The sequence below is a fragment of the Rhinatrema bivittatum genome, chromosome 9 (assembly GCF_901001135.1).
Source record: "Rhinatrema bivittatum chromosome 9, aRhiBiv1.1, whole genome shotgun sequence".
Lineage (NCBI taxonomy): Eukaryota > Metazoa > Chordata > Amphibia > Gymnophiona > Rhinatrematidae > Rhinatrema > Rhinatrema bivittatum.
In genome coordinates, this window is record NC_042623.1 from 132,884,890 (window position 1) to 132,903,812 (window position 18,923).

The following is an 18,923-nucleotide window of genomic DNA, read 5'->3' on the forward strand; positions in this document are numbered from 1 at the left end:
GCTCATTTAAGCCAAACATCAGTACAATAATTTTGTAAAGCTGCTACATAGTCCACCATGCACTCTTTTACAAAGCACTACTTGTTAGAAGAGGAATCACACAGTGATAGCAGATTTGGCCCAGCTGATCTTATTTTAATGGCTTCAACTTTTTTCTCTCATGGGTTACATAAAAAGAAAAGAAGGGGAAGGGAAAATGTTTTATGCTATCCTAAGTTGGGAAGTCCCCACGTCTTTGGCTATTTGTTTCTGCCTGTCCATAGAGAAAGTTAAGTTGCTTTCCTGTAACAGGTGTACTCTGTTGACAGCAGAATAGTTAACCACACAATCCCACCCACCTCCTGAAACTGAAGCTCAGCTAGGGAAGAACTGTCTTGGCTTGTACAGGGACAACAGTTCATTCTCACACTTTTTTCAGTTTTGGAGCTGAGAGAGAGATGTGCTAGCTGGTAATATCACCCACTTGTCTGGTTAATTGTTCTGGAGAAGAGAACCTGTTAAAAGTAAGCAACTTTGCTTTCGTAGCCTTTCATGATTATTGTACCCCTTTCAGAAGTTTGAGATGTCTTGTGAAAACCAAGGATGCAAAAATTTGCATTTAGTGTGCTTTTGGTTTTGATTTTCATTTGGCATTTAACTACCAAATAAGTGTACAAGCATTCAATGGATACCGATGTTGCTAAATTCAAATGGAATCTAGCAGGAAGTTAAGTTGTGGTGGAACCAGAGGTGCTGAAGTAGCTGTAGGGCGTATTTCTTGTTGTGATTTGACATCTCTCTCCCAAATTGGTGCCAGTTTGAAGCTGTAGTGAGGAATGGAGAGAGCTAAAGCAGAGTGTGAATGCATGCCAGACAACCTGAGTTCACAGTGCTCACTTCAAGGAGATAAGAGAAGGAATGTTATAAATGAACACTGCTCTACCCCACATAAAAAAAAATAAATTCCAAAAGTAACGTATAATGTTTTTAGGTATGCATACAGAAAGATGTAACTGAATATAGCAATGCTATTTGCCAATGTTTACACATACAATTTAAAGTGAGGATACTTTTAAAAACATTTTACATGGCTAAACAGGTTTTCCCCATGTATGAAAATCTGCCCCCTCCACACTTGTGGATAAAATGGTCAGGGTTGAGTCAGCGGAGGGAAAGTACACGTGGGGATTTGATTTTAAAATCCCAAGTGTATTTTCACGCTCATACTCTGCATCTGCTTCAAAACAGATGCAAAGTACTTGGATACAAAATGACTGCATTTCCCAGCTGGGTAATTTCTCTTTGAAAATTAGCTTGCAAATCTGCAGATACAATGTTTCTCCCAGAACAAGCAGGATGGTAGTCCTCACATATGGGTACGTCATCACGCGGAGCCCTGTTACAGAACATTCTTGTCCAAGTTTCTATAAACTTTGACTGGCACACTGAGCATGCCCAGCATGCCATGATCTCTGTGTCCACAGGGGTCTCCCTTCAGTCTCTTTTTTTCCTCGCTGCAGTTTGCCTCACGATTAGGAGCTTTGTGAGATTTTTCCTTAGTGTAGCAGATGGACTCAAGACCAATGGGTATAGTATACTCCTGATAGCAGTTGGAGACGGATCAGATTTCAATGTGACTTCAGCCCCTAGTACATATACCCCTGCAGGAAGTGCAGCTCTTCAGTATTGTCCGTCTCCATAGCAGTTAGGGACTATCTGCACACTCTCACAGCGTTAGAACAAATTCAACGGAGAAAACCCCACATCAGAAGAAAACCTACCTCTAAAGACTAGCCCCGCTCTCCTGCGGTGATACCCTCGGGTCCCTCCCCCAGTTGAGAATTCCCGAGGTGATTTCCGTGGTCCCTAGGAGGTAAGCATTGCCCAGTAGCCGATTCGCGGCGAGGACCTAGCCCCGATCTCGGGTGCGGCTGAGAGGCAGTGGGTGCACCCTCGAGTGCGGCGGTGAAGGTATTTGCCCTCTCCCACCGCAGCCGGAGACCGCCCGGAACGAAACCGGGAAGCGCCGAAGACAAAGGTAAGGTAGAAATCTTCAGCATAACCTCCGGTCTCCGAGGGTCGAGGAGTCGCACAGGTTGCCGGCTAGGACCAGTGCTGCCGGGTTAATCAGCCCTAGCAGGGCCAGGCCCTAGTTAGTTCCAAGGGTGTTCCCACGTGGAGACCCTCCGAGGTGGTCGTCATATTACCCACGTGGTTGCCGTCTCCATCTTGGCCCTATTCGCTGCTCTGTCCACCGTCTCGATCCGGGCACACAAGGCTAGTTAGGCGCACAAAATACATGTGCGCATAAAGTTACACGCACAAGGGCAGTGCGCATAAGATATACGTGCATCGCGTGCCTACTGGGCTGAGCGCATACCTGCGATTTGGGCGCACACCTATGCGCACAACCCGCACGCACATCTTAGACGCGCCAGAGTGCATAAGGGTTTACGCGCCTATAACCATGGCACCACCGGAAACGGAGATCAAGGCTCAAGGCCTCTGCCCAGCATGCCATATCAGAGCCGCACAAAGCGAAGAGGCCAACGCCCTGTACGCTCAGTGCGAGGAGGCCCTGGGAGATCCAGTCCAGGCCCAGTCCCACCTGGAGCAGAGTACTAGCTCCTCGGTGAGTACCCCGGACCCCGCAAATTCCAGCGGGACACCCCCTCAAACGGGGATTCCCAGGGACTCAAAGTCCCTTAGCTTGGACCCAGCGTCTATCTCATGGGTGGAATTCTTCAAAGGGCTACACACCTTCGTTCACATGCACTCGGAGCCTCCGGCTAAACAGCCACAGCCTCCACCAGAAGATCTTTATTCCCCAGGCCCCTTGAGGCCTAGACAAATGTTTCCACTGCCCAGAAGCCCCATCTATGGGGACACAGACAACTCTGAAGAGGAAGCAGAGCCCCTAGAAGAGGGGGACCTCCCCCCGGGGACAGAGCCTCACCGAACCATGAGACGCTTCTTCACCAAGGGCGAGCTCCCAGACCTGGTCACCCACAGCCTGAAGGAGCTCGCTATCCCGGGTGCTAGTGCTTCGGGGGAGCCTAAGATGAATCCCCTGCTAGAGGGCCTCCGCCAGACCTCCCGCCATTTCTCTCTGTTACAAGCCGTCCAGCAGCTAATTGACCTGGAATGGAGTGCCCCAGAGTCCACATTCAAAGGGGGACAAGCTATGGCAGCCATGTACCCCCTGGACCCGGCGGCCAAAGACCTTCTGGTGTGTTCAAAAGTGGATGCCATGGTCTGCGCGGTCCCGAAGCACACTACTATCCCAGTGGAGGGAGGAGCAGCGCTCATGATTTGGTTCAGTCCATCTGAATTATTACTCATGAAAACCTTCTCCGGAACGGGTATCTCCCCAACATTCTCTTCACTAAACAGCAAAGCAAAGAAATTGTTTAATCTTTCCACTATGGCCGTATCTTCTTTAAGTGCCCCTTTATCCCCTCGATTATCTAATGGTCTAACTAACTCCCTCCAGGCTTTCTACTTCGGATATATTTAAAGTTTTACTGTGAGTTTTTGTGTCTACGGCCAACTTCTTTTCAAATTCTGTCTTAGCATGTCTTATCAATGTCTTACATTTAACTTGCCAACGCTTATGCTTTATCTTATTTTCTTCTGTTGGACCCTTCCAATTTTTGAATGAAGATTTTTTTGGATAAAATAGCCTCTTTCACCTCGCCTTTTAACCATGCCAGTAATCATTTTGCCTGCCTTCCACCGTTCTTAATGTGTGGAATATATCTGGACTGTGCTTCTAGGATGGTATTTTTTAACAATGTCCACACTTCTTGCACACTTTTTACCTTTGTACCTGCTCCTTTCAGTTTTTTTCTAACTATTTTTCTCATTTTATCAAAATTTCCCTTTTGAAAATTTAGGACAAGAGCTGTGGATTTGCTTACTGTCCCCCCTTCCAGTCATTAATTCAAATTTGATCATCAAATGATCACTATTGCCAAGTGGCCCCACCACCCTTACCTCTCTCATCATATCCTGTGCTCCACTGAGAATTAGATCTAAAATTGCTCCCTCTCTCGTCGGTTCCTGAACCAGTTGTTCCATAAAATTGTCATTTATTCCATTCAGGAACTTTATGTCTCTAGCTTGTCCCGATGATTCATTTACCCAGTCAATATTGGGGTAACTGAAATCTCAACAATAGTAAATAGTCGGCAAGGTTACCCAAGAAAGTATATATCCCAATCAAAAAATGGGAACACATAAAACAAATATTAATTAGCCTTAATGAAGGTGTCAGCAAGTCTGTCGTTGTATTTCTATCGAAACCAACCGGTCTTCTCAATCATTCACCTTCAATCACACTTTATTCTATATGCTTTTTTTGAATTTTTTTGTGCCCGACACGGCCGCGTTTCACACAAGCTGTGCTTCTTCAGGGGCATTTATACAAGCCTTTCAACATATCTATAAAAATGTAGCAAAAAAAGACTCATTTCAATGAGATGTGCAAGAATATCAATAATATACAGCAATACTTATCTTAAGTAAAAGGGTACCATTCTCGTCTGGACTGGCATTTCAACCGTCTTGTAAATGGAGGAACTGAGGCTGGTGAAGGCGTATCTTTAAATATCCTGTTTACGCCGAGAGCGGGAATGAGACGCCACTCTCTGCAAATGGGGATTTCCAAACAAACATGACATCAGGTAGATGAGGGAAGTGAAAAAGTCTTTTCTAGATTTTGAATCACATATTAACCAAGAAAAACATGTAAGTCCAACTCAGTATTTAAACCAAAAGGGGTAACTGTCTTAAGTCTATATATCCAACGTTGTTCCAGCCGAAAAAGATATAGATCCTGATTACCTCCCCGCCAATGTTGAACTACTTGGTCTATTGCACAGAAAAACAAATCAGTAAAAGAATGGTTTTGATAGAAATAAGACAGGCTTGCTGACACCTTCATTAAGGCTAATTAATATTTGTTTTGTGTATTCCCATTTTTTGATTGAGGTAACTGAAATCTCCCATTATTACTGCACTAACAATTAGGCTAGTTTCCCTAATTTCTCTTAGCATTTCACTGTCCGTCTCACCATCTTGGCCAAGTGGACAGTGGTATATTCCTATCATTATATTCTTTTGTAACACACAAGGGATTTCTTCCTATAAAGATTGGATTGTGCATTTAGTCTCATGCAAGATCTTTATCCTGTTGGACTCTGTGCCATCCCAAACATAAAGCTCCACCCTGCCTCCCAGATACTCCTCTCTCATTGCGATATAATTTGTACCCCAGTAAAGCACTGTCCCATTTGTTATCCTCCTTCCACCATATCTCTGAGATGCCAATTAAGTCTGTCATCATTCACTGCTATACATTCTAATTCTCCCATCTTACTTCTTAGACTTCTGGCATTAGCATACAAACATTTCAAAGTGTGTTTTTTGTTTGTATTTTCATTCAGCTTTTTAATTGATAGGTATAAATTGAAATCTTTTAGCGCAGGTGAGTTTTTAATTACAGGCACTTGGACTACTTTTCTTATTATTGGATCGCACTTTTGGGATGCACTAATTCTAATGCATTATCAGTATCCTTTGAAGATACCTCCCTCTGAACCATGTGCTCCTAAGCAACTGTTGCCTTTTCCCTTTGTTGTAGTTTAAGAGCTGCTCCATCTCCTTTTTAAAGGTTAGCGACTGCAGCCTGGTTCCACCCTGGTTAAGGTGGAGCCCATCCCTTCGGAAAAGACTCCTCCTTCCCCAAAATGTTCCCAAGTTCCTTAAAATGTTCTCCAGTTCCTTACAAAACGGAATCCCTCTTCTTGCATCATCGTCTCATCCATGCATTGAGATTCCGGAACTCTGCCTGCCTCTGGGGACTTGCATGTGGAACAGGGAACATTTCAGAGAATGCTACCCTGGAGGCTTTTGATTTCAGCTTTCTAACTAAATTTGGCTTCCAGAACCTCTCTCCCACATTTTCCTATGTAATTGGTGCCCACATGTACCAAGACAGTCGTCTGCTCCCCAGCATTTTCTAAAATCCTATCTAGGTGATGCATGAGGTTTGCCACCTTTGCACCAGGTAGGCATGTTAGCAGGCGACCCTCACGCCCAGTAGCCACCCGGCTGTCTACATTTCTAATAATTGAATCACCAACTATGACGGCTGACCTAACCCTTCCCTCCTGGGCAGTAGCCCTGGGAGACACATACTCTGTGTGAGAGGGCAATGCACCACCTGGAGAGCAGGTCCTTGCTACAGGATCCTTTTCTGCTGCACCAGGTTGATGTTCTCTAATCATGAGACCTTCTTCCTCCAAGGCAGCACCAGGGCTGCCAGTCTGAAGATGGGACTTGGCTACTATGTCTCTGAAGGTCTCATGTATATATCTCTCTGTCTGCCACTCTAGCTTCCAGAGATCGGGCTCGTTGTCTGAGAGACAGGAGCTCTTTGCATTGGATGCATACATACAACTTCTCACTGGTGCATAAAAAAATCATAGATGTGACACTCGATGCAAAAGACTGTAAGGCCCCCCTCTTGCCGCTGGTCTGCTGCCTTCATCTCAAATGTATTCAGTTCCTAGTTAAGTTGATGTTGCTGTGGGAGTAGGAATGTGTCTAATTAGGGTCCTTTAAATGTATTAGTGTATTTACTGTATGTCTGGTAGTTGCCTATAGGGGAATGATCAAACTCTCAATAAGGTGTGGGGAATTCATGAAGTAAAGTTAGGCTGATTTATTTATTTTTTAGTGTGAAAGTGGCACCTGTCTAAATTAAAGGATATGCTGGGGAGAGGGTGGGAGGGTTAGGAAATACAAACACACTAACTATTCTGCTTATTAGCTGCCTTACTGACTGACTAAAGCACAAACACATTAAATATTACCCAGTATTTTACTTTTCCCCAAAACTTAACAAAAAAAAAAATTTCCCAAGCAAAACTTACTGATCTTTTTTAGCCACCAGCAAGGTGATCCTCATCTCAGTATTCCTACTGGTTTGTGGGTTACTGAGCTCTTCCCTTGCAATATATCTTGTTTCTAAGGTAAAGTAGTATAAAACGATGCCTTTGGAGATTTATACTACAGTTAGTTGTCCTGTTTGACTCACTGCTGTTTTGATTAACAAATGATGGTACCTAATCAAATCAATCACACAACCTTAACACCTATTCAAGGTGAGTAACTGAACTTTTCAACCTTTTTACTTAGATAAACACTGCTCCTAGCTTATTTCTAGCTTCTGCCTACCTTCATTTTTTTTTAATATATACATACTAACTTCTGCTTATTAGCTGCCTTACTGACTGACTATTTAAAGCACAAACACACTAAATAATATACCCCAATAGTTTATTTCTCACCAATACTTTAAAAAAAAAAAATCCCAAGCAAAACTTACTGATTCCTTTCATCCACCACCAAGGTGATCCTCTCCTCTCAGGATAAAGTTAGCTGATGTGCTAAGTGTGTTGGTTGACAAACACAATGTACCCCAGGGTGTGGAGCTATCTCCAGGTCCTCAACCTGGAGATAGTACTGTGGGCGAGGGTACACATGCAGTCACTCCAACACTCCCTGCTGTCACGTTGGAATCCACTGTCTCAAGGCTACTCGATTCACCTCCACCTACCGATGGAAGTATGTTCTCAGCTCCAATGGTGGCTACAGGAAGTTCCTCTATGCAAGGGTGTAAGCCTGTCCCCACCGAACTGGCTAGTCCTCACGATGGATGCGAGCTTCCGAAGGTGGGAAGCTCTCTGTCAGAAATTGACAACCCAAGGGTGATGGACCCCGAACTGTCAAATTAGTGTGCCTTCAATTCAGCCACAGACTCCAGGGCCAGGTGATCCATGTGATGTCAGACAATGCAACAATGGTAGCCTACATCAATCACCATGGAGGAAGCAAAAGCCACCACGTGTGTCTGGAAATAGTGCCCCTTATGGAATGGGTAGAGTTAAATCTACAAGGCATCTCAGCCTCCCACATCGTGGGAAAAGACAACATCAGAGTGGACTTTCTCAGCAGGGAGTACCTGGATCCAGGGGAATGGGGGTTGTTGACCAGAGCATTCCAGCTCCTAGTAGATCACAGGGGCCTCCCATCCATCGACCTACTGGCCACATCTCACAATGCGAAGATCCACAGATTCTTCAGTTGCAGAAGAGAGTAGCGCTCCCAAGAGATCGATGCCCTTGTCCAGACCTGGCCAGAGGAGGACTTACTGTATGCCTTCCCTCTGTGGCCTCTGCTTGGCAAGGTCATTCGCAAGATCTAACGCCCCAGAGGATTAGTCCTTCTGGTGGCCCCGGATTGGAGCAGACATCCATGGTATTCAGACAGGGACCTTCACCAACAAGGTCCGATCCTTCACGAAGACCGAACTCTGTTTTGTCTTACAGTCTGGCCCTTGAGAGGGCTTGCCTGATGAAGTGTGGATATTCAGCGGCAGTAATCGCCACCTTGCTCCACGCGCAGAAGTTCTCAATGTTCTTGACGTACATGCAGATCTGGAGAATATTTGAGGCCTGGTGCGAGGAACGAGGGGTGCCCCCTCGGAAGACCAAGATCCCCCATGATTCTGGATATTTTACAGGATGACTAGAACAAAAGGTTGTCCCTCAACTTCTTGAAGGTCTAGGTGGCGGCTCTCTCCTGTTTCAGGGGCGAGTTGAATGGAGCCCTCCTGTCGACGCATCCGAACTTGGCCCATTTTCTAAAAGGGGTTAAACACCTCCGGCCACCCTTAAAGTGGCCAGTACCCCCATGGAACCTCAATCTAGTATTGGAATTTTAGGAGGTCCTTCTTTCAGCCGCTGCACATTGTGTCTACACCTGTTAATGCTGAAGACTGTATTTTTGGTGGCGATATGCTCAGCTTGTCACATCTCTGAACTACATGCGCTGTTATATTTGGAGCCATTCCTCCGGTTTACTCCAGGAATGTTACACCTTCGTACTATTCCTTTCTTCTTGCCAAAGGTAGTCTCAAAGTTTCACCTGAACCAGTTCATTTCCTTACCGTCCCTAGATAGACGCAAGGACATGGAAGGCTACCGCCTCCTAAGCCACTTAAACGTCAGTAGGCTTTTAGTACAGTATCTGGAACGTTCAGAACCGGTGCACAAAACGGATGGCTTATTTGTTTTTCACTGTGGAAGGAACAAGGCGAAGTAGCTTTGTGAGCTACCATAGGTTGCTGGATTCAAGGAAGTGATCACGGGAGCTTGTGTAGAGTGTTATAATCTGTTATAAATCTGCTATGCTGATGGGTGGAGCAAGCAGATGGGAGTAGCAATCTGTTATGAACGGGCTCCTATGGAAGGAGGAGTTGGCAATCTGTTATGAATCGCTCCTCTAGAGGGGAGGAGTGAGCAATCTGTTGAATACGTCTCCTGTGAAGGAGGAGTTAGCAAACTGTTATGCTCCGTGGGCGGAGTAAGCAATCTGTAATGGATCTGCTAGAGTAGCCATCTGATATGCTTGGCTCCTGTAGAGGGAGTAGATAACAATCTGTTATCAGCGGAGTGCTTGAAGAGGGCACTCAGTTGTAGTAGAATGGTGGGTCCTTGCGCAGATGGCAGATGACAGCGCCCCCAGGAGGATATCCTGAGAGGGACCACCGGCTAGGCTTGTGTATGGAGACACACTGCTAATAATTTTATTAGCAGGTTAGTAGAACCACCAGAGGTGGCAGTAGTGAGCTGGTATGCCCAGCAGGGCTGAAGTCCCTCAGGTATTGGAACCACGATCCCAGGGTTGCTGAGCTGTAGTGAAACTATAGATAGTAAGTAGACAGGGTATGCTGTATACATAGCTAGTACTTAGATGATAACTCACATAAGGTCTTGAGGAAGCTTAGTAGCTGGAAAGGGTTAGGCCCTCGAGGAGCAAGTACCTAGTTCCAGGGAAAGTTCTGGGAGAGCGATGGTAACTCACAATTGTCTGTATCTGTGATAGCTTCTAGGCCAGAGCGTTCCAAACTTTTCATGTTGTTGACACTTTTTAGACAAACATAATTTCGTGACACAGTAATTCAGTCTACTAGCAAACCAGAGGTTAAAGGTTAAACAAATGAAATGTATTTCGACAATTTATGTATGTTTCCTTAAATATATACATAATAAAATGTTTCACGACACAACTTATCTTGTGAAAACCTTTCATTTATATTAAACAAGCTGTTAAGCCCGTTAAAACGGGCTACATTAAAATTTTTTTTTCAGTCCATTTTCGAACACAGCACCCTTCTACACTTTTTCTCCCTCACTCCCCCTTCCCCTCGTTCACTCACCCCCTTCCCTCCACTCAGTCTAACTCACCCTCTGTCTCCCACTGCCTCCTTCTCACTCTCACCTCCCTCCCCTTCCCTCAGTCACTCCCCACCCTCTCTCAATCCCATCCCATCCCTCCTCCACTCCCTTTTTCTCTGCTCCACAACTTCTTACCCTTCCACTTACTCACATCCCTCTGTCTCTCACCTCCCCCTCATTCTCCGTCTCCCCTCACTCTTCCCCACCTCTCCCACCCCTACCTCCCTCCCTCCCACACACTCACCCACACTCTCTCCCTCCCACACATTCTTTCCCTCCCACACTCTCTCCTCCCTCTCACTCAGTCCCTCCCTCTCACTCTCTTCTCCCTCTCACTCTCACTCTCTCCTCCCTCCCTCTCACTCTCTCCTCCCTCTCACTCTCTCCTCCCTCACTACTGGCTGCCGCTGCTGCCGCTCGACGCTGCCGTTTCTCGCTGCCGCTCGATGCCGCTGCTCCTAGTCGCTGCCGCTACCGCTCGACGCCGCCATATTGATATATTCAGCTGACACTCGCTGAGACCGATGTGCTTGCCCGCACATGCGCAGTAGAGCTGCTCTCTACTGCGCATTTGCGGCACGTCGGTCAAGCTTCATTTATTAGGTTGATATATATAATATTCCAAGATTAATGTTATTGTTATAATTTGAGTAACAATAATAAAATAAAGTTATTGTGTTATTCAATTTACCTCTTTAATGAGATATATGAGCTTGATGGGATGAACAAGCTTTTGAATATTTGGTGTTAATAAAAAAGTCCAAAGGGTATTCTGAGTAATTTTAAAAAGCTGGCCAGTTTCACACTATAAAATTATTTGATAGCCTTATTCAACTAATTCTATGTGGCAATGAGAATGAAGTCTGGAATTTATAGGAAGGGACAGACTCTGTGTATTAACAATGAAAAAACAGAACCACCATTCCTCATAAAACAAATAAAATCAAGAAACATAAAGCATCAGTTATAATAGTAAAACCATACTAATAAAAGAATATTTTAAAACTACTGATAAATAGAATTTCTATTCATTAAAATCATATACATTTTTTACAAACACCAATAAAATATTTCAAAACAGCGCATATATCAAATAACATCCAATAATTAAAACTAATAAGGATTTTAAAAAGCCCCTGCTTGTCCATACGTGGGAGCTCTTGATTTCCAGTCACCCTGATATTGTCAAGGATTAGGAGGTTATCCTCTCTCTCTCACACATACTCACATGTCCATTCTCACTCACACATACACTGTCACATACATACACATTCATGCTCTTAAAACCACCATAATCTCTCGCTCTCACAGACACTGACACACTCTCAGGCTCTAAGACACTCTCTCCCCCTCCACACCCCCCCCCCCCCCCACACACAAACTCTTACTCCCCTGGATTTTCTCATACACACACATGCTCTCACTCTCTCTGGCCCCCTCACATACACACAAACACACACACCCAGGCAAGCTCCCATTCATTTTCACACCACTCCCTCACCATCCCCCAGGCAGGCACCAATTCATTCTCACACACACATACACCACACACAGGCAGGCACCTATTCTCACATATACAAACCCCAGGAAGACACCCATTCATTCTCATACACAGACACACCCTCAGGCAGGCACTCATGCATTCACACACATACACCCCCAGGAAGACTCCCATTCATACACGTGCACACACTAAAGGCAGACCCCCTCTCTTTCTTTTGCCAGCAACCTCAGAGCCTCTGTCATTCCTCTGCTGCCACTGTCACTGATGCCGCATGGCTATTGGGGGAGGCACTGATTGCTTTTACTGGCACTGAAGCCCATTCTGCTGCCTCCTCTGTGCAGGCCCCGTGGGTTTCCACTTCCTCCATGTTGATCTCGTACATTGTGAGATCCGCGTAGAGAAAGTGCTACTCTTGCACATTACCAAAGATTACATGTGCCAATCAGTAAAAAGTAATTTATTTATTTATTTTACCTTTGCTGTCTGATCTTAGTTTTCTAATCTGTTGGTCACAGGCTTTTTTGTTCCACCTTCCCTTTCTTATTTTTTTGCCAATTCCTTTCATAGTGTCTTTTTTCTATTTCTTTTCTCTCCATCTATCTTCTTCCCTCACACAGTCAGGTTCTCATTCTCACATGCTTTCTCTCTCTCACACTCACACACACACACACACACACACACACGCTCTTTCTCACATGCTCTCTCTCATACAATCATTCATACACACAGGCTCTCACTGTCACATGCTGTCTCTCTCTCTCACACACACACACAGGCTCTCACATGCTGTCTCTGCAAACATTCAGGTCCTCACTCCCACACAGTCTCTCAACTCACTCTCACACACAGACACACAATCTCTCAACTCATCTCATACATGCACACAATCTCTCAACTCATCTCATACACACACTCTATGGGCCCTCAGCCTCTCTCTTACCTCTGGGCCTCCTCTTCACGGGTCGCTGCAGGATGCTCTGCAGCGGCCCTGATCTTCTTGGGCCAATCCGCAGTGGCGGCCCTGCTACCAGGCCTCCTCCTCTTCTCAGCCCGCTGCAACAACGCTGCTCCTCTTCTGCACGTGGATGATGCTCCTCCTCCTTCCTGCCCACACGGCTCCAGCAACATTTTTCTTCCGGGGCCACGTGGACAGGAAGGAGGAGGAGCCCTGCACGTTTAGACGTGTCCTTTTTCTTCGGGCCGTGGTGTCGTGAGTTCAACCACGGCTCTGCCAATCTTCCTGCTGTGTGTCTCCGGCACAGCACAGCAATACTTCTCTACTCAGTCGCCAGTGGGATGAGGTCCACCGGCGGCCGCATTGGCTCCCCTGACCTCTCCTTGGTATACCACTTGCTCCGCCCCATCACGTGCACCGGGCTTGCGTGACACACCGGCAGACTGCAGGCGAGACACTAAAGTGTCGCGACACACACTTTGGAAAGCTCTATTCTAGGCAGTAGGGAATCTTCAGAGTGTTTAGGAACATGGGCCCTTGAAGAGCGAGTACCATTTCCTGTCTGCAATCTGAAATAAAGAAAAGAGAGCGAGGCCCCCGAGGAGCGGGTACCCCTGGTAATTCCGAGGGGGCAGAGTAGCGTAGAGAAAAGTGGATCCAGATGAATCCCCGCAATCAATCCTCCTTGCTAAATCAAATAGTTAGCGAATACTGAGACCTTTTATATTGGAAGCGGATGACGTCATCTTGGGGGACGCACCTGAGGTTCGCACCCTTGCTGGTACATCAATGGGAGCCCGCGCGCCCCACGTCATCAGGATCATGGCGGATCTGCAGCGTTGTGCTGGTCCGGGGACACCGGAGGGAGACAGCATGGAGACGCCGCGGCAGCAAATGTCCATCAGACCCGGAGGGAGTCGCCACAGAGGTAGAGAGGGCGGAGTGAGGGCATCGAGCAGCGAAGGACGCAACATAGAGGCAGGGAAGCCTTTACCCCTTCAGGTTGAAGCTCATTCCACTAGGGCCCAGGTAGTATCCTGGATGGAAGCTAAGCTACTGTCTCCCATCGACATCTGCTGAGCAGTGATGTGGTCCTCCTTGAACACCTTCTCCAGGTTCTATCGCCTGGACGTCCAGGCCCGAGAGGATGCACCCTTTGCAAGGGTGGTGCTAACTGGACCGCAGGCAGCCTCCCACCCCATTCAAGAGTAGTTTTTGTACATCCCATTGGTCCTGAGACCATCTGGCTACATGCTAGGAAATGGAGAAATTTACTTACCTGACAATTTTGTTTTCCTTAGTGTAGATAGATGGGACTCAGTTTCATGCCCATGAATGGTGCCAAGGAATCGCCCATTGGGTGAATCTCAATTCTAAGAGGTTACGGGTAAGCAGTTGCCCTATCCTTAGATCAGGGCTTTTATAATAATGCTGGGATTCAGCGCTTATGTTTGGTTGAATACAATTACGGTCACCAGTTTTTAATCAAGTTAAGTTGTATTCAAATTTTATTCAAGTTTTTCAATAGTATGTCCACAATGGCTTTTGAATAGAATACTGAATGGCTGAGGTCACTGCAGGGGTATATCTAATGTGACGACAGCTTTGAAACCTGATTCCGTTGCCACCTGCTAGCAGGGGCGCACATACTCCATTGGTCCTGAATCCACCTGTCTACACTAAGGAAAACAAAATTATCAGGTAAGTAATTTCTCCAATCCATTCCACTCATCGGCCTTTCCATTTGAGAAATATTCTTACTTCATATGTACAAGTTAGTTGTTTTGCTAAATTATACAATAAACTTGAGAGCTGTAGATTTGTTGCTGAATAAGAAACCCTTGCAAATGCTCAGAATCTTCCTAGGAAAGTTCTAAAATAATTTTCTGAGCCAACACATGATGGAATTTGATCGTGTTTCTGTGCAGTTATTCTGTTATTGGAGGATGGATTTGAGAAAACATCTTTCCCCAACCTCCTTTTTACTTATTGATATTTTCATTTGCTAAAGTGGACCTTAAAAAATCCTTTATTAGCATTCCTCCGTCTCTCACAAATTAAATCATGGGATGAGTGAATGAAAGAATTAATTTCATTTCAAGTAACTGAATTCTAAATGTTTATAAAAGATGGTCAATTAGTTAAGGTTGAATCATTGATGATTGACACTGCTGCTCACAAGTATTAATTTCTGCTGATTCAACTCTTTGTTTGAATGCATCCAATATATAGTCATGTAGTTTTCTGTGTACGATGACACATCAAATTGATTCATAACTTTAATAAATGTGTAAAGTTTTTAGAGAGGAGAATTTAAGATTCTAGCATAAGAGTTTATTTAAAGTTTCAACTTTGTATTAATTTGCAAGAATATACTGGTAACTGATCTATTGTACTGCTGCAGTGTTATGGAATGGTTTATACCTGACTGTAACTGTCCATTCTATCAAAGGTACCGTCAGAATTGAAATGTTCAGAAACATGCAAAATGCAGAAATTATCAGAAAAATGACTGAAGAATTTGATGAGGTAAGACATTTTGGATGGATGGCATTTGAAAAGTTTAGACTCTGTTTATAGAAAGTCTTCTAATATGATCGATCTCTTCCAGTTGATTGTGGGTTGAGTTGCACAGAATTTCTTTTTTTTTGTGTGTGTGTGTATATCACCCATTTTTATTTTGTTTTGATTTTATACACGTACCAGTTAAATAAAACACATTTTTTAAAGCCATTAATAAAGAATATAACTGATCTGTTGTATTACTTTAATAGCTTTAAAATAAGCAGTGGATGCTGTTTTCCTTAATGAAGCCTATATTCAGTTCATTGCTCCTAATCCTAAACTTGTCTTTGGAAATGTACTTTTAAAAAAAAATAAACTATATGCAACCAAACAGTCTTAGACATGACATATATTCATTTGAACATGTTATTGTACAAAGTTCAACAATAGTATGTTAGGTTCAATATTCTACATTTGAAGCAAGTATCATTAATGCTGATAACATGACTTCTTCAGTTTGAACCCCACATTTTCTCATATTTTCCAGTTTGTTTCTATGTGAGCCTTTCTCTGAAGATAAATAAGGATGTCTGTTTTTACAAGTGGGTGATATCAGGTGGAACCTGGCATGAAACTTTTATCTCATTTTGTAGAACTTTAAGCATGCCCATTAGGAATGTGCCGAATGCCATATTCACGTGGGGGCTCCTTCACTCATCTTTTCTGTAGAGCTCATAGGTTGCTAGCCTGCTGTCCCTGGATCCTTTGGTATTCTTTCTGGAAGAAATAATTCATGGTGGGGCCCTGCAGTCCTTATTCTTCTCTTTTTAATTCCCTAGGTAGGTTCTTTTGATTGGTTTTATAGATTTCTATTCTTTTTTGGCATTTGCGAGGCGCAGCTAGGTATATTCACCACATATCGGTCGTTTTGCTGCACTGATGCTTCGTTTGGTTCCCCAAATGGAGAAGCTTGCCAGTGGCTTCAAGAGGTGCCTCTGTGACAGGTTCATGACTATCACAGATCCCTATGATTGATGTGTCCTGTTCCTGAGAGCCTGCCATGATGTCTTGGAGTGTTGAATTTGCATGCACATGACCCTTAGGGGGCATAGGTCCTGGCTTGACCTTATGGAAAAGCACGTAGGGAACTGTAAATCTGGCACATCAGTATCTGCATCGGTGGCAACAACATTGATGGTCTCAGGGGTTGCATTGGATGCTGGTGGTATATTGGCATCAAGGGGGCATCAGACCCCCTTGACATCGAGCACTGGGAAAGACCAGGGTGACAGATGGTTGTCTGTCTCTCACCTTCTTTAAGCTGGAAGAATATTTCTGCCTTTTCATTTCCGGCATCGAAAAGTTCTGATGAGTGAAGACCAAGAATATCAGCATCGGTCTCCATTGATGCACAGTTCCTGGAGCGAGTATATTATGTCTGTAACTTTGAAGCCCCCAAAGTGTCCCATGGTGAAGAGTGTTCATTCATCAGTTCATTCCCAGGAATTGCAAGAGTCTAAGGGTCCAGGTATGGGCCACTAATATACTTCAAGTATCTCAGGAAGATCACTATTCCTCCTTTTTCCACAGCCTTGGCATCAGCATTTTTTAAGGAGGAGCTAGACAGGAAGATCCAGTAGGCCTTGGACAAGATGAATACGGAATATTGGTGCACCAGCATCAAGATAATCTGTGTTGATGCAGATGAATGTCCAGCTAATACTGGAGTTCCCTTCAGCTGCTCGGCTGCTTAATATGGATATCTGTTCCTGGAGGGGAAATGACATAGATGTCCATCACACTGATGGTGATCTCCAGCCTATTGGGGAAGGAACCTTTCCTGAGGTGCAGTAGTTTGTTGGGGCCTAGGCCTCAACAGGCAAGTGCCCCCCTCTCTGAGGTTGTCTCTGGTAGTTGAGCTGTGTATGGGTCCTCGCCTCCAGCCTACCGGTTGGGTTTAAATTTATATTACTCCTGAGGGTATAATTATGGATCTGAAGATACTCTATTCAGAACAAATTGACATGTCTTTCCTCTGACTCCTCTCCTCTGCAGGAAAGGAGAAAGTCTCCACCTGAGAATCTCTTGCTAGATTTATTCAGAGAATGGTCAAGATTCTTCCACTTATTTTGTAGGAGGAGAATGAGTCTAGGAACAAGATGTGGGGAATACTCCAGTTTGTGGAGCCTCCTAAAGGAGACAGTGGCAGTCCTAGTGCACAAGATCCTTCAGGAAATACATATGGGGATATGGGAGAATTCCCCCCCCCCGCCTCTTCTGAATTGGAATGAGATACCATGTCTAAAGGCTTCTGGATTCGAAAAGCTACCCTACCAATATGCGTTGGTCTAATCTACTCTCAAGAGAACCTAGAGGACCATAACCCATGACTCTTTACCCCTGCAGAAAAATTTTAGAACCTTGGACACATCTGTGAGAGAGATTTTACAGGGAGTTAGGATACGTTGCAGGTATCAATCATATCAGCTCTTCATGGGGCAATATATTTGGGACATTTGAAGAAAGTGTCAGAGCAGCTTCCTCAGAAGCAGCATGATGACTTACTGTCACTAGTGGACAAGAGGATACAGGACAGAAAACAAGATCAGGTCAGTCTTTGCTTTCTACAAGGTATTGAGAGTTTCTGCTGACATACCATGCACTGGAGAGATTCTCTTTGAAGGTAGTGTTAAAGTGATAGGCCAGATCAAAAAATACTGTATAATGCTTCAGCAGCTCTCCATGCCAACTCCAAACACTTCATCTTCAGCTAGGAAATACCTGAGAATGGGGCTGAGGTGACATTTCTATCAGCCATGGAGGTGTTTTCCTCCACTCCCTTAGTTTATCAACAGCTGTGTCTTTATGCCTGCTCTAGACAATAGAGGGCTGCCAAGTCACAGCCAACATACCAGCGAAAACCTGGGATGGGGTTTTGACTGGATCACAAAGAGCATGGCCCAGATCCCCAGTACGCATGCCAGAGGACCTCCTAGTATGGGGGCAGACTTAAGATTTTATGGAAACCGTTGGTCCATTATAACAGATTACACCTATTAGATGCCCACCAAACCCTACTTGGGGAATGTCTCAGCATCAGGAGCAACTCCCCTCCCTCATGGAGATCAATGCAGTCGAACCTGTTTGCCCTAGAGAAGGAGGGTGGGAATTTTATTCTGAATATTTCCTGATCCCATACTAAACTTAAGGGTCTTGAACAAATTCATAAAGAGACAAGGTCATAATGATCTCCTAGATATCTTAATTCCTTTTCTCAAAAAAAGACTGGCTGATTCTCTCTCAATCTGAAGGAAGCTTTCTACCCATTTAATTTCCAGATAACAGAAAAGATTTGATTTGTAGCAGGGGATTATTACTTCCGATATCATGTGCTGCCTTGTAGCTTACAAAATGTCTCTCCATGGTATAAGCATACCTATACAAACTGAGTGTGCACATTATTCTTTTTCCTGGATGATTTGCTGGTCAAGTGCATATCTCAGGCAAGTGCCACAGAATCCATGTGCAGAACCATCCAAGTGTTAGTTATCAGGGTTAATCAGCTACACCGTTTGAGCCCATCCCCTCAAGTGGAGTTTATAGAAGCACTGAGACATGAATCAAGCAAGAGCTTTCCTCTCTCAGCAGATATCCATAATGGAGAGGATTCAAG

General features: G+C 44.7%; 1 protein-coding gene across 2 annotated transcripts in view; it reads left to right on the forward strand.

The window, feature by feature from the left end:
• The window catches only part of STAG1 (stromal antigen 1), an 815,655-nt gene that overhangs the window by 118,895 nt on the left and 677,837 nt on the right, over positions 1-18,923 (forward strand). For both annotated transcript variants that reach the window (XM_029617274.1, XM_029617273.1), the window contains one exon: positions 15,198-15,274. In XM_029617274.1, the coding sequence (XP_029473134.1) occupies positions 15,198-15,274 (77 nt within the window). The remainder of the gene's footprint in view (positions 1-15,197; positions 15,275-18,923) is intronic.